General features: G+C 41.7%; 1 protein-coding gene across 13 annotated transcripts in view; it reads left to right on the top strand.

Moving 5' to 3' along the window:
* Positions 1-16,940, top strand: part of PTPRT (protein tyrosine phosphatase receptor type T) — a 432,144-nt gene that overhangs the window by 148,019 nt on the left and 267,185 nt on the right. For all 13 annotated transcript variants that reach the window (XM_088175102.1, XM_088175100.1, XM_088175101.1 and 10 more), the window contains exon 3: positions 11,743-12,014. In XM_088175102.1, coding sequence (XP_088031228.1) covers positions 11,743-12,014 — 272 coding nt within the window. The remainder of the gene's footprint in view (positions 1-11,742; positions 12,015-16,940) is intronic.

Genomic DNA, 16,940 nt, shown 5'->3' with positions numbered 1-16,940 from the left:
TTCAACCTTTAGGGTCCAACTGGCCCAGCAATTTAGATTTGATGTCAGTTTTAATTAACCACAGCAGCAAGAAGATAAGCACAGTTTATTAACTTGCCATGAGCAGGAAGCTCTGGGTAGAGCTGCCTCAGCTGATGGTCTTGTGAGGCTTTGGAGACACAGAGGCTTTTTTTAGACACAGTAGATTGGAGCCTGAGAACCTTGAACAACACCAGGGTAACCACCTGAGAGCATTCAACCTCAGTGGCTTTAGAGTAACCAAATTAAATAAATTCAATTATGAATTATTATTATAACAGTAATTCCTTGTTGTGAACCTGGAACCATTCATCCACACTCCTCTCACAAATGAGGCTGCAGCCAAGAGCTGCTGCATCTTTGGGAAGGGAGAAGGAGGCAGAATGGGGTTTATAGTCTGTCCTTTATCTATGAAAATGTTGTTAGAGGAGAGGATTAGGCAAAAATAGAAAATAAAAACGAGTAAAACGAGTTGGAAAAGAGGATCAACACAGAAGTCGAGAGCAAAGGCTGCCTTGGCAAAGGACTGTTGTTAAATTTGTAATGGCTTAATTGATCAGCCATTGGATCTGGGTAATGCACAGCAGTCTATGGGGATAATCATGTGTTATCCCAAATTGTTTTCTGTGTCTTTCACCATTATATAAATCAGACCTTTATGGGATAGAGAGCACTGGAAACCTGACTTTTTAATCTAAATTTTGTGCATGTCATGTACGTTTAAGCATGTCACATCCTGTTTCTGGAGAGAGGTTTTACCCTGGGAAACAACAGACACTTTGGCTTGCTGCCCCCTCCAAGGAGAGCTGATGTTGCAGTGGCTGAAATGCAGTGATTTAATTATTCAGTTGCTTGTAGTCACCAACCTAAAACATGTTTTCTTTGTCTGTATCCACCTGGTTAGAGAGATTTTTATTTTTAACCGTAGGGTTTTGACAGGATACAGAATTTGATATTTAAAATAAGCACCGTGTTTGAATACAAAGCTGAGGCACACAGAATAAGTAGCAATAACTTGTTCAAAAAGCACTGACCATTTCCTCTGAACTCCTTTCCTGTTGGTATTTTGAGAGGGAGGTGCTTTTGGCAGCACTTTCTGCCCCAGGTTGACTGAGGTGAGGAAGGGATGGTGTTCTGCTGGATCCTGAGCCTACCTGAGCAGCATCTGTGTGAGAGCAGAGCTTGTGACTCACGTCCCCACTGCATCTCTGGGACTTCACTTCCAAGGTTCAGCTGAAATAAAGCTCTCAGGTGCTAAGAACAGGAATTTCGAGGTCATTAAAGGAAGATGTTATGTTGGATAATGGCTATTAACCCCATTTTTTATTTGTCCATTTAATTACATAAACATTATTAACTGTTCAAATCAATTGCCTACATTTCACCAAAGTGGTAAGCTAGTGATTGGTAGGATGAGTAGTTGTCAGGCCACTGGAATTTAAAAGCAAATAAACCTGTTCAGTTTGCTGGGTTTAGTGTACATTTTCATCAGTTTTGAATCATGTAACAAAATTTAATTTGCAGAGAATTCTTGATTTTTGTTTACAGTGAATTGTATGGTTTCTATTTACAAATGCTTTTACCTGATAGACTGGTGTAACTCCCTTGTTAATGGACTCTTTTTTTTTATTTTTAATATCACTGCCAAGCAATTTTTACCGTGTTTGTAAATAATAGAATAAGGACACTATTGAAGGAAACTACTGCAGTGACCTTAGCAACAGTGAATGCTGGCAATGAGTCTATTAAAAAGGTTTTTCACTGCTGAGATTTATAGAATCGTTTCTGATTCTACAGCACATATAAGTTTTTGCTTCTCAGTGAACTCAGGCTCTCAGCTGTGGCAATCCAGCTTTTATTAAAAAAAAAAAAAAAGTTTATAAAATGTAGGAGGAAAATTCTAGAAATAGCAGCATACTCTAGAGATAAGCATGAGATATGGACACCCCTTCCCTGTGGCTGCCCCTGGATCCCTGGCAGTGTCCAAGGCCAGGATGGACATTGGGGCTTGGAGCAGCCTGGGACAGTGGAAGGTGTCCCTGCCCATGGCAGGGGGTGGAATTAAATGTTTTTTAAGGTTCCTTCCAACCCAAAAAATTCTGGGATTCTCTGATACATAGAGATACAGCTTCCACATGACTGTAACTGTAGAGCAAAGGTATTCTTCTGAATTCTCACGGACAATGATTTGTGTTGTAAATAAAGCTGTGAGTTTGTTGGTGAAGAGGAAAATGTGATTGGAGTCCTGATGCTACTCTAGCTGCAGTTCTCCGTGGTGGTTTTTAAAGAGGAAAGGTCTGTGCTCTAGAGATGCACGTGGAAAGCAATGCTGGATCACCTTGCACCACTGAAGTGAGAAATTCTGTCATGAATCTTTGTGATAAACTGTGCAGTGCTTGATGTAGACTAGAAATGTGAGATGTCAATGCTTTCAGGAGCTCACTGACTCAACAAGTGTCTTTAGAACAAACATCTCGAAATGCAGTGAGGTGTCATTGCTGTGCTTGTGTCCACAGCAATGAGAATTCATTTTTTTTGTGCTGATTTTCCCCACTGGATCCAACAATTCTGTATTGAGTGCACACTACTGGAGGCCACTCTGGCCTGTTGCTGAGGCCAGAAACAGGCAATAGAAAAGCATTTTTTTTTTCCCTGCCTTGTCATTTCTGTGGTGTCACAGTCAGTTTTCTTGCACTTCTAGATCATACCTTGGTGAAAAACTGAGGCAATAAATCCTTCCTGTGCTTAAAAATTTCCTCTTGTCTCTTCTGTGTTGGGCACTCTCGCTCTCCTAAGTGCTGCTTTTCATTGCTATTTTTACGAGTTCTGTCTTCATATTTCAGTTGAATTTTCTTCAGGCCAATGAAGAACAGAAACATGTGTCACTGAGGAAATGATGAAGTCAGAACCTGAGCCCTGAACATTATCTTTCTATTGCAAATCTCTCTGTCTGTGTCGTTGGCTGTCCCTGCCAAGGCCACAGAATGATGCGACCAAAAGTTGCACAAAACATCACACTGCTGGAAGAATGCTTTGAACAACAGGGAAGTAGCTATTTTAATTATTGATTTAAATATTCTTTCAAGGTTAAAAGAGCATCCCATTAACAAATGGAGCCCTTCCCAATTCCCTGCTTCACAGCCTCTTGCAAAAATCCCATTATCCCCCTTAAAGCCCTCTGCTAATTAGGCACTTGTTGGCTTATTTGTCACTTGATCACTTCCCAGATGGATTTTGTAGTTGGAGAGGGTTTGGTGACTCTGATCCACCAGCAAGCTATTAAAATGTGATTTTATTTTTTTTTTTCTTTGTAATCAATGATGTATTTTTGTCTTGTTTCTTCTGACGGGGGTAGTTTAATCTTCCCCATCCAGGTTGGTGAAGCCTCTGCAGTAGATGTTCCTTTCCTCAGCATTAACTTCAGGGGGAATAAAGGGAAGCTGCCACTCAGCTGGACACAATTCCTGGGTTCTGAGCACCTTTCAGTGACTGTGGGTCATCACAATTCAGACTTTGGACAGCATTTGTAAAAGGAGAGTAATTTGATAACAAAGCAGTGGTGTTTTATTGGTAGCAGTGTCTGGATGTGCACTGGAATTGTGTCATGCATGGCTCAGTCAGGGGAATCAGTGGAAAAGTCTGCAGGTGCCAATTATGGACCTGTGGGAAAGCTGCTTTTCCTAATTCTGAGCATGGTCCCACAATTATTTGGTTTTATTTATAAAGCAGAAGGGCTGTAAAGCTTCTCCCTTCCCAAAACCTTTTGGAAATGGGCAAACCAGACCCACTTCTGCCACACATTTCTTCTCTCAGGGAGGACTGGGGAAGTGTTTTTGTCACAATCTTCACTTCAAATATCTACAGCAAATATTTGAGGTAATATGACATCAGTCTTGTTCTGAGAAGATTTTTCTTACAAAAATCCCCCAACAGCACAATTCTTTTCATAACATTAATTTCCAGAAGAAAAAACTTTTACATATAGTATTCTGTCTCTTAAAAAAATTATTTCCTATTATCCAACAATTTCCCAAGTGAATGAATTGTCCTCATCAATGATACTGAACTCAACTTGTCATTTATATTCGTATTTATCAGCGAATCAAACAATTTCATTGGTAAATTCAGTATTACTCACATTTGAGAATTAAACCCCATGGATCTGATTTTGCCCTAATACATGGGAAAGGGACGTGGTTATGAGATACAGAAATTCTGAGTTTGTACCAATCCTGCTGTCTGTAGTACATCAGTGAGGGGAAGAGATTTCTGAGCCTTTTTCCAGTGTTATACACAAATAGAGATGTAAAAATGTGGGAAGTATGCAGCAGGTAGGTAATCATAAATTTCCTAAAATAAGAAGTGCAAATTAAGTGACCGAACCTTAAAGTGCATGGAAATAGTAATTTATTTTCCCCAGCAGAATGTATAATCAAACCCTAGAGCTCAGTGACAGAGTCTTATTCCTGACTCAACAAAAATGGTGAGACAAAGATCATTCTGTGGCTAATTAATGAATGGAGTTAATGCAGCTTTTGACTTCAAAAAAATCTTTATATTGCTGATTGCCAGAAGATTGAAACGGTAAATTCTGCTTAACAGCACCCTGTGAAGAATTCTTATATTCTCCTTGAAGTGGCTGCTTTGCCACTGCTGGAAACCAACTGTGGAGGTAGATGGACTTCTTGTTATATTGTCCACCAAACATATTAGGTCATACTTAACATAGAGAGCGTTCAGTTTTTGTTCTGTGGCCTTCAGAGAGACCCCTTGCTCTGGTCTGTCCTGAGCCAGCCCTGTGCTGCAGGGAAGGATAAAGGGCAGGGATCCCATGCTGTGTCACTGTATGAGGCACTCCTGCAAAGCAAAGCAAAGCCTCACAAATCCTTTCCTACAAGGAGGGTGTCAGGAACACTGAGTTCGTTTGTACCTCAGCAGGTGCCTGGAGGATGAGAGACAAAGGATCTAACTGGAAATGAGAGGTTTTGGGCTGAATAAAAGGGGAAGAAATGCGGGTAGTGAAGCAGTGGAGGAGGGTTTCCAGAGGGATGGGCAATCCCCTGGGGAGCTGTGGAAGACTCCGGGTAAGCTCAGGCTGATCCTGCTTGGAGCAGGGGCTTGGCCTGAGGCCCCTTCAGCCCCGATTATCCCGTGCTGCTTTGTCCTGCCTTGGCAAGGAACAGGTGTCAGACTCCCTTTCCTGGAGATGGAGCTGTTCTTTGGCAGTGAACACAGGTGTTATAAATGAGAGACAAAAGTCTCGATATTCAGCAAAATTTGGATTGCTTTATTGGATATAGATGGAGCAAGCAGCGAGCTGGGGAACATGAGGGGTCACCGCCCACTCCACCCAACCTTGGTTTGCAGCCTCTTCTTGCACTGTGGTTTCTCATTGTAATCAATAATTTTTGGTTTTTTGCTGTCATAATTTTGCCAGGTAAGCAGTAGTGGTCGAATAAACATCCTTACACAAATTCACAAAGTCTCCAGCAATAGTCAGTCTCACAGATAACCATCTGATCTTTGTAGATAACCACCAGTGAAATTCTGGAAGTCTGGTCCTTGAGATGGGCAGCATTGATCAGACAAAGGCAGGAAGGGCTATTGGGAAGTCTTGACTTTGCAAGCTGGTAGTAGATACAACTGATTTGGAAAACATAACATAACACATAACATAACATAACATAACATAACAACATAACACATAACATAACATAACATAACATAACATAACATAACATAACATAACATAATAACAACCTAACACATAACATAACACATAACACATAACACATAACACATAACATAACATAACATAACATAACACATAATACATAACACATAACAAGGTGATTTAAACCAGAATGATTTAATCGTATAATTTCCTTTATCACGTGTCCATGCTTCCCTTCAGAGCTGAGTATTCTGGTTTATACAAACCCCAGCACTTCTGTGATTACCAGGAATATTTTATCAGTTATCACACAGGTGTGTCTGCAGACACTGCACCTGCTGCAAACCCAGTCTGTACACCAGGGAGAGTCTGCTCCTTAAAGCAGCACTGCACTCCTGAGTTTGGTGCTCAGGGTTTTAGGAGCCTCATTTTGCAGCAGAGCATTTTGACAGCTTCCTTTTTGAGTCTTTCCTGGCTGCTGTAATTTGACTTTTGGAGCAGCCCAGCTCTCCAAAGCCAGCAGCGGGGCAAGGTCTGCCCGGCGCTGCTCCTCGGTGCCTCCTTCCTAAAGCTGTCATTTGTCACTGCACACTCGTGTAAACTTAATGAACAATGTGCAAAGCCATTAAAAACTCAATTACGGCCTTCTCTTTACTGCAGACGTGAGGGAAGGCAAACATAAAGTGCTGATGTGTAAACACAATAGCCACCATCTGCTGCAGAGCGGCGTTTCGCTCCACAAACACGAGCTGTGCTGCAGATGTATCAATAATAGGACGCTTATCAAGGCATCATTATCCACCAAGCAGGGGAAAAATTGAAATTTATGGCCAGCTAGAGAGCACTTCATGGTTTAATTCCCCAATTTTCAGTGGTATGTTTAATAACTAGGAGAGAGTGGCGTTTTATGTTCCTGCCTTTGGAAGGGGTTTTTGAAAATGAATTTATTTACAGTCTCCCTATCCCCTTTGCTTTTGACTGATCTGAGTATAACACATTCATTTTTGCATATAGTAAGGATAAAGCCAGCAAGATATTAATTAATTTAACCTGTTGGTCCAATAACACCATGTTTAATTGACCTTACACTCAATTTGCTTTAATGAGCTTATACTTCTCTGTCAAATAAACATAAAGAACTTTTATCCAGCATAGATAATTTTCTTCCACCCAAATTAAATTTTTTTCACTTTAGTGTAGACTTGGAAACTTGAACTTTCATAAGGAAGTAAACAAAACAATAAAACTCAATGATATTTTTGTTTCTTTTTTTCCCCAACTGGATATGCAATAGTCTAAACAAGAGTTTCTCCATGATACCTTTTGTTTTATTCATATTCTTGCCTGGAGACATTCAGGAGGCTTTCAGTCATCTATTAGTCAATAATTTCCATTTGTTACATGTTAATTCATTCCTTAGTCCTTTGTATGAGTGGAAACTGTGACAAGTGCATTGTTGGTGCCAGGCCAGATTGTATCTCTTTTATTTGCACATACAGGCCTATAAATTGAGAATTAGTCCCATCAGCTTCAGCTCTGTGCTCAGCCTAAAGAAGGCTGTCAGACCCTAAATCACAATATGTCAATTTTGATCAAGGGTAATGAGGAAAACCACATTTGTCTTTAAAAGGCTGGCTTGTTTTTTTTTTATTTATTTTTTCCTGGTGGGAGCTGTTTTCATGATCTCTCAGCTACTCCTGAGTGATGGATCTTGCCCACACAAGGTCCACAGACATGGGAATTTGCAATAGGATATTGTGAATCTCATCTGTTGATCGTGGAGAATGCAGAGAAACTTTTGGAAGGTCCTGGAGGACAGGATAACTGTTCAAGTTCACACTGTGAAAATAAAAATAAAAAATAAAACTGTGTCTAATTGGGGCCAATTTATAGGATACAGGGTATCATTTATTCACAGTTGAATTTTATAGAATGAATATTTTATGAATTGTATTCGTGTGCCTGATGTCAGTGATTGTATGATGGAATTACAAGTTTTCAGCCCCTAGGATGGCCAGGCTGGAGGTGTTTCTGTGCATCCTGTGGGGTGTCCCAGGGAAGGGTTGGTGGGGGAAGCTGCCACTCCAAGGCTCTGCAGAAACAAAGGACTGTGCTGGAGCTCCTAGGGAACAAATCCCTTTAAACAAAGTATGAGTTCTCTTCTCTGGCAGAGATGGCTCTGTAAGTGGAAATTTTTCATTTTTTCCACTGTCATAAAATAATAGCTCTTATCAGGACTTTCCCTGAGAAAGTTGTGTTTCTTCTAATACTCCTCCTGTATCTCTACACACATTGTATTAAAAAAAATTATATGCTATAAATAGGAAGCTGGGAACAATTTATCCATGACAACTGTTTGCAAGGATATTTTTTTAGTAATTAAGACTTATTATTTTGATAAGTGCATTTTGGTGGATGGATATTCTTCTTGTTGGTGTTGTCAGTCACTGGATTCAGGCTCCCCACTCTCCCCAGAATTGTCAGCAGTTGCACAAAAGGCCACGAATAGCTTGTGATTCATTTTATTGTGGGTGGCGAAAAATAAAATTGTAATTATTGCTTGGAACTTTTTTATAAAAGCTGATGTTTTCTCTCCCAGAGGAAAGCTCGTTATTTTTATATATGGATCTGTAAAAGTGAAATACTCCCTAACTTTTGCTGTCATTGAAGCTCTTACCTCCCCCAGTGCAGTTCAAGCCTGCATTGTGTTAGACACAGCACAGATCAGAGTGGTTCTTTAGGGCAGGATAATCTACATATTATCCAAATGAAAAAGAGAAGAGTTGAGAGGCATGCCCAGAAGTGGAATGCTGTGCCAGGTGCTGTGCAGCCAATTATGGTGTAAAAATCCCTTTTCTTTGGTCTCTCCCCAGTGTGGGAGGCACTGGGTCAAACCCCCTGTGAAGGCACAGGGGTTCCTGGAGTGATTCTGGGCTGCCCCTGCCTCCTCCAGGGTGGGATCTGGCACAAGGAGAACTTGTCTTCCTTGTACTCAAGTGGCTCTGAAAAGCTTCAGGCAGAGCAGTTCCCAGCAGCTGCTGGGCTCCTCCAGACCAGACTACCCATACTCAGCAGTTTTTGGGGTCTTACCTCCCAAATTCTCTGCACAGGAGTGGTTCTCAGCAGCTGTGTCCTGACGGAGATCCTGGAATCCCAGGATGGTTTGGGTTGTGAGGGACTTTAAAGCCAATCCAGTGCCACCCCTGCCATGGCAGGGACACCTTCCACTGTCCCAGGCTGTTCCAGCCCCAATGTCCAACCTGGCCTGGGACACTGCCAGGGATCCAGGGGCAGCCACAGCTGCTCTGGGCACCCTGTGCCACATTTTTTCTTTTTTTCTTTGTGTTTCAGACCTCCAAACCATTAAAAGGCAGACACTTTTAAGGTGATTAATACTGCATCTTCCAAATGCCTACCCTTACAGGGAACAATTCTTTCCCAATTTCCAATCTAAATCTCCCCTCCTTCAATCCAAAGCCATTTCTTCCTGTCCTGTCCCTCCATCCCTTGTCCCCAGTCCCTCTCCAGCTCTCCTGGAGTCTCTTTAGGCCCTGGAAGGGGCTCTGAGCTCTCCCTGGATCCTTCTTTTCTGCAGGTGAATCCCCCCAGCTCTCCCATCCCAGCTCCAGAGCAGAGGGGCTTCAGCCTTTGTGGATCTGGGTGTCACAATCAGCCTTCCCAAACCTGGCTGGGTCAGGTTCCCAGCCTCTGCCTTAGCTGGGCTGCCTCTCCAAACCTGCTGGCACCTCTGCTTTCTGATAATAAATGGTCTCAGGTCATAGAAGCAAAGCCCACATTTCAGTTTCTCAAAAGTTTGGTTTCTATTAGTAGATTTTAAAGGGTAGTGTGTATTACATTCCATGCTGAAGAACGGGATTTTATGGCTGACTGGGAGCAGAGTTACACCAGCAATGGACATTTGTCAGGATCCTCGTTTTTAGAGAGAAACCAGAAAGTTTGGATTCAGTTCTAACATTTCTCCAAGTCTTTGCTATGATTCTAGAATTTCTTGCCTTGGGACCATTTTGTTTATTGTTTTTCCTTCATTTCCACTGACAGGCAGCATTGCTAGAGACCATCTTGTCTATACATTTTCTTACAGTCTCTTCCTCTTCCCCAGCTGTGCTTGCATTGTGCTGGAATTTTCCAAGGTCTTTAGAGTGTGTAACTTTTTTTTTTTTTTTTTTTTCTGAAAGATTGACTTCCTCCTGTCAATCCTTTACAAAATTCATATATATATCATATAAACACGGGGAAAAAAAATCTTCTGAGAGAAAGTTGCTTGTAGCTGTTATAAATTTCTAATACATGACTGTTCACTGCACAGAATTGATCCAAATGTTTGCCTGGCTCCTGCTATGCAGGAGTCACCTGCTCTGGTGAGGAAGAGGGAAAGTCAATAGGTTGGAAGTGAGGCAGGGCTTTTCAAACTCAATCTGCTGTGAATTGTGAGAGGACAGCAGACAAACACATCTGTAGCATGGCTTGGCAGCAGCATCAGAGCCAGGAGTGTCAAGAGGGCTGTGTTTGATTAAACATTATCAAGCCTGGCTGCTGACACACAGATTCCCCTTGCCCCATCCCGGTGTTTTCTTTAGTTCTTTCTGAGTGTGAATATCTGCACCCACATAAAGGAGATCCTGTGGCCAGAATTGAATCAAATAACTCTCATCATGTTCTCCTTTATTGCTGACATTCGTCTCCTTGATGCATCTGTGAGGAGATGAGTGGAGACACAATGTGCTATAAAATAACTGCTTGATGAATCCAAATGTGAGTTCAACATCAAGTGCCACGGTTAATATGATGCAGAATTCCAGGTTAACAAACTCATAAATTGCCTCACTATACATTTCCCTCCTTAAATTTAGCCTGCCCTTCCCTCCCACAAGAATTATTGTCCTGTTGCATTATTACCAGTAATGATGTTGCTGTTCTCTCAACAGCCCTCACTTGGTTGGGCTCTGAAGATTGAGGGTTTCTTAACATGACTTTCAAATATTCAGGTGCCAGGGTTCACAGTTATGGAAGTTGGGGCCATGCAGGCAAATATCAGCTGAGAGCTTGCTCCGTTGTAGATTTTGTTTGAATCATAGAATTGTTAAGGTTGGAAATGACTTTTATAGATCATCAAATCCAACCATCAACCCAACAGCATGCTCACCACTCAACCACATCCTCAAGCACCACATACAAACATTCCTTGAAAACTTCCAGGGATGGTGACTCCACAGTCTGTTCCAGTGCTTTGCAACACTTCCCATGAAGAATTTTTTTCCTAATATCCAAACTAAACTCCCCTGGTGCAACTTGAGGCTGTTCCTCTTATTCTGTCACTTGTTACCTTGTAGTGAATGTGCCTTTGGGGGATGGTGTGCAGCAGCAGAACCTGGTTGTTGCTTGAAATGGGAATGTGCTTTTGTTTAGACTGACTGTGTGATCACAAGGTGATAAAACAATACAAGCAAGACAGTATTTCTATTTTGATTTGCAAGTTATTTAATTGAAGGTGTTCTAGCTAGTGCTGCATCTACTGGTGTGTGTACATATATATACCCTGCAATTTGAATATCCTTTCTCTCCCTAACCACTGGCATCACGCAGCTGCTTCCTTCAGAGGAATGGTTTGTTCTGTGGCTTGTGAGGGAAGTGCTGAGCAGTTCACACTGAACATCCATCCAAACCCACTCTTTGTTTGTGGATGCTGGTGGGAGCCAGGGAAAACAGCAGTTTGAGTTTTCCCAAGCTACTGAAAGGAAAACAGAAGGGAAAGAATGAATAACGAAGTTTAGCACTGGGTGTTGTGGACAGGAGGAGTGTGTGAGGAACGTGATGTTTTGGTAAGAACATCTTTACAAGAGGTGTTGCCTTCCTTGGACCAATGATCTTATTCTGCCCTTGGTTCAGCTAACCAGTCTATAAAAACGTGCCTACACCTGCAATAAATCCCTTCTTCTGCTTTCTGCATGAAGCCAGAAAGTGTCGCTGTATTTTTTCACCGCTCTTGAGCCACACAGTGACATTTGTTCCCTTTTTTCTTTGCTCTGCAGGCTCCTTCATGATGGTGAACAGCTCAGGGCGGGCCTCGGGGCAGAAGGCTCACCTGCTGCTGCCCACCCTGAAGGAGAATGACACTCACTGCATCGACTTCCACTATTACCTGGCCAGCCGCGACCGCTCCAGCCCCGGCTCCCTCAACGTCTACGTCAAGGTCAACGGGGGCCCCCAGGGCAACCCCATCTGGAACGTGTCAGGAGTGGTGACTGAGGGCTGGGTGAAGGCAGAGCTGGCCATCAGCACCTTCTGGCCACATTTCTATCAGGTAGGGGTTTGTCATATTCTCCCCTCTCTCTCTCTCTCTCTCTCTTTCTCTCCTTTGGATGTCTGTCGTTACATTTGAAAATCAACACCTCCCTCCCTGATTTTTCCTCTCAGAATAAATTCACCTATAGTGGTTATATAGGCAGCTTGACATATTTCTTCCCTCCTCACTTTTTTCCCTTAGTTGTTGGCAGGCCACAGAGGGATGGATGGGAGGCAATTATTGACAAGACCCACCCATTCATAATGAAATTGCCTTTGTATTGGCACTTTCTGTGTGACTGTAAACAAAACAGTTTCTGGATGTGTATCTGTATGTTGGATCCCAGAAATCTGGAGTTTTTGAGGTTTGTGTGCTTTCAGCACAGACCCCCTGAAAAACACTGCTCTGGACCTGAAACCTTGGAGAAGGCTTGTAAATATGAATAATGAAATCACAAATGTGTGTGGGTTAGATGTGTGTATTTTCACTGAGTGATGGGTTTTAAATTTGAGGTTTTTATAGTACAGTGGTTGATATGGGACAAGATGGAGAATTTGGAGTGGTGTCTTTTTCTTTGTTCATCTTCTTCCTTCTTCTTCATGGAACTCAGGCAGTGACCTTTGGTTGGTCAGTCAAATGTCACTCTAAGGGTTGTAGGAATCTGTTATTGGGTTTAAAGGATAAATAATGTAACTGTAAAACTTTTATTGGTTTAGCTTTAAAAGTCCTTGAAGCAGGCCCAGCTGTGGCCATTTTTCCTACTTCTAGCAAGGAGCTGGAGGTGCTGTCATCCTTTCTGTAGTTTCTGATAAGATACAATAAACATCCAAGCCTGAACACGAGAATCACCTCAATCGTGTTTCTGTTAATCCTGGCTCTGAGGGAGAACAGAGACTGATGACAAAACACTCATGAGTGGGGCAAAGCCCAGCACATACCCTCACATCTGTACTCTGCATAAATCTCCCTGGATTATTTTTGAGCCTTGGTTGGTTTTTTTTGACATGGCTTTGCATCTTGTGCCCATAGGAGAGGTGTAAGGACATAAGGTACTAAAAAATTCTTGTACCACAGTATCAAATATGGATATTCTTCACTAGATCTTCAGTTCCTCTTTCTCACACATCTTTATTTATTCTGTTAGAAGATTATTATTTTTAGACAAGAACAAACCAATAAATGTAATGGCTACACCATTTTTTTGGTTATATTAGTTTTACACCTACTTATTAGTTGTCCGCTTCAAACTTCATGTTTGCAGCCATTGTTTTAATTTCAGTCAGATAATTCTCACACAATGGACTCACATACTCCTTTTTATTTGTTGAAGGAGTACTTTAGTCTTATTTTATATTCAACACACACACACCAAGAAAAGAAAGCCAGGGAGGCAATTGCATCCTAAACCTTGCAGGAGATTTGATGTCCATGTGATACTAATAAAAGACATGAGTGAGGTAGGGACCAGGGTAAAATGAACTATGATAAGGCAGCAAATAGTCTGTGTATAAAACCCAGCAGGTAGAAGAGCCTCTCTTTTTCTTGCTTCTAATAACTGGGTAGGAGGTCTGTAAAATCTGAGCTGGAGGAGGATGCTTTAATGTTCTGCCTCTGAAAGAGTGGTGGATACCAGCAGAACCCACAGAGTGCAGCAGGCAGGCGAGAGGGAAGGATAAAGAGATGCAAATGTGTGGAAAGTGGTGTTTTAAGGGCACTGCACAACTTGTGACTCTTCTGAAGGCACACTGGAGTGCTCCCACTCCATTCATATTAACGTGATCCTGGGCTTGAAGCACAATTTGCTTCATCGTAGGTGCTCCACAGAGATAACAGAAATGATCTTTCACCCAGAAAATCGGTGCCTGAAAAACCTGCAAAAGGCAGTCTGATCTCGCACTGAGAGGGATCCTGCTCTCAGATATATCAATAGGAGGCTTCCTGAGCCTCACTTAGGTCTTTTACAAGTACTTTGGCAGGTCAAGTTTGCTTTTTTTGGGCAAAAGAATCCTTTAAATCAAACAAGAATTTTCTCCTGAAGCACAAAAACGAATGGATTAGAAGGCAGTAATACCTGCCCAGGAGTAGTTCCTTCCTAGAAAATGCAAGGGGTTTCTTTTTAAATTTGTGATGAGTGAGTGTGATGTTTCCTTCTGGTCATACTTGTGTTTTTGTTCCTTAAGCATGGCTTTTAAAATTTCAGGTCTGTCATGGATATTAGGGGGTCTAGTAGACTAATTTCAGTCTCTGGTTTTATAAATCACTTTTGTTAGTGGTCTGTAGTCCTGTGAGTTTCTACATTTAAGCAAGGATTAAGAAGAAATGAAAATAAAAAAAGAGAACTTGAAACTTAAAAAAATGAAGAGGAAAAATTATTAGTATTTGCCAGCCTAAAGTAAAACTTCTGCCTAAATAAGTCCAGAGGTGGGAGGATGACAAAACCAGGGTGTTTTGCTCCCTGAGGAGTGACCTGTTTTTCACACTCGATCTAGAATGTGCCATTGCAGTTATTTAATGAAATCCTAGGAGGGCCTGGGTTAGAAGGGACCCCAATGGGATCTCATTCCACCCCCTGCCATGGCAGGGACACGTTCCACTGTCCCAGGCTGCTCCAAACCCCAATGTCCATCCTGGCCTTGGGCACTGCCAGGGATCCAGGGGCAGCCACAGCTGCTCTGGGCACCCTGTGCCAGCCCTGCCCACCCTCACACTTGCCATTTCTTTGTCAGCTTTAAATCAAAATTGCATTCCTGGAGAAGTCTCTGTACACAAGAGGCCTGACAGCCTGCTCTGTATTTTGAAAAGACCAGGTAAAACCAACATTTTCCTTAAATATTGAAATCTACATCAGGCACAACACTGATCATCCTCCTAATGCACAGAAACCACACAATCCTGGATTGACAGGAGCATCCAAAATTCAGCCAACTGAAGCTCTCTGCCCTGGTCTGAGGCTTTGTCAAGTTCTTTGCACTTTGGAGATTTGGTTGGTGGAAAGCTGCTCTCCAGTTTTTACCCAACTGGTACCCAAAGCAGTTGCCAGAGGTCATGGTTTAGGTCTGGCAGTTCTGTGCCAGGATCACAGGAGTCACCTGGCTGCAGAAGCACTTAGCTGAGATAGAAATGTGGGGAGATTTATCATGTCTACCCTGGAGTTAGTTGTACCTGCATTCCCAGCCTGCAAATGTTTTCCAGAGTAGCGAAAAAAAGCTCTAATGGTTCTTGGAGAAAGGTAATACGTGTAATCTTAAATTACTGCTTGCCATAAGGATGAACTCAGTCCCAGAATGCACCAAGGGCAGCACTAGAGCCTGCCAGGAAGGGTTTTTTTGATGTATAGCAAGGAATGTTATTGATCCATGCCTGGAGAAAGCTGTTGTAGCACAACAGATGAGCTGCTCACACAGACATTGTTGGTAAATCACAAAATACAGGGGCTTGTTCAGTGGCAAGGAAACATGAAATGACTCTGCATTTGCAGACCTCAGGAGCACTGAAGAATGATTTTTAAAGAGTGAAGCGTTGTATTTTGTCAACTGTATTAATTTCTGTGGAGTTATTTAAATGCAAAGCATTGTTAGTTTCAAAGCATTGCCTGCCTCAACCACCGTGCTGCATTTCCAACTGAATTTAAAAGGACATGAGTGAAACTGAGAGTGAGATTTGCAGGAGTGGGCCCCATAAACATTTATTCCTGCCTCTTCCTCATGTTGGGGCTCAGTTCCCAGTTTTCAGGAAAGCCTGGGTGCTTCTGTGTTTCTCACTTTGATAGGGATGAGATGCTTCAGAATACACAAAAAGACAATAACGTTTGATCTGGGAAAGGGCAGGAATAGCTGAGTGTAAAGAAGAACAGAATAAAATAGTCAAACAATATTCCTTGAATTGAGAGGACTCCTCTATTCAGTGGATTCTGCACCAGTAGACAGGGATTTTTTAGAGGCTGAGTTGGTTGTTATTAAGTTGTGCTGTATTAAAGACCCTGCACAGGATGGTAATTAACCAAAGTCAATTCTCTGTGTATTGGTGCTTACTTTTGCCACCCACTCTTACCTGATGCCAGTGCCTTGGAGAACTTACCAAGTTCTTGCATGGCAGATAATTGAGAATTACTTTGTTGTGGCTTATGGCTTTTCACAAAAGTAAAACTAAAATAAGGTTTTGTAGCTGTAATGTTGCACTTGAATTCAGGTCTGAAGGGAGTTGCAGTAAAGCTCTGCATGACCTTCCCAGTAAATGTAATTTTTATCATAAATGATATTTAATTGCTAAAGTAATTATAATTGCCTTACTAAAGCCTCCTATTTTATACTCTTATTTTATACAGCCCCTAAAAAGCCTATCAAGGACCTTGATAACACAAAACACTTGCTAATGGTTTTTGGATTATTTTATCTTCCAGTGGCTTGCTTCTTCCTAGTATTTCCTGGGCAGCCTAATTGTTGTCCAGTCTCCTCTGAAGAAGAACTTTGTTTCTACATAATATTAGCACCTGAGCTTTACTTAGTTTGTCTTTGCCTGTTTTTTTTTTTTTTTTTTTTTTTTGTTCTACCTGTTTTTATGCCTTTTTTTCCTTATGGATGTATTTCAGGAGATCTCACATCTGGTTGTGTTTTGAATTGGGGGAAGAGATCTTAGGAAGTCATGAAAACATGAGAAGAAACTATGAGAAGAAACTATGTTTTGGATGCCTAAACACAAAGAAAAACGAACAACTGTAGTTAGGAATGGTATTTTTGGTCTGTTTTTATCCAGGGCAGCATTTGGACAGTTGAATCTTTTACTGTATTAAATCTTCTAATGAAGGAATAAAGAAGAGGCTGAACAATGACAGGCTGGGAATGCCATCTTTTATTTAGAACAAAAAGAACTGTTGAAAACTGGTTTTAAATAGTTAACTCTGTCTTCTAGTAGTGAATTTCAGAAGTTACAAATGACTGGAGTACT

This window comes from Sturnus vulgaris, chromosome 17 (genome assembly GCF_052056855.1).
Source record: "Sturnus vulgaris isolate bStuVul1 chromosome 17, bStuVul1.hap1, whole genome shotgun sequence".
Taxonomy (NCBI): Eukaryota; Metazoa; Chordata; class Aves; order Passeriformes; family Sturnidae; genus Sturnus; species Sturnus vulgaris.
The sequence above is the reverse complement of the archived record's forward strand: the minus strand, read 5'-3'. Positions and strand labels throughout refer to the sequence as shown.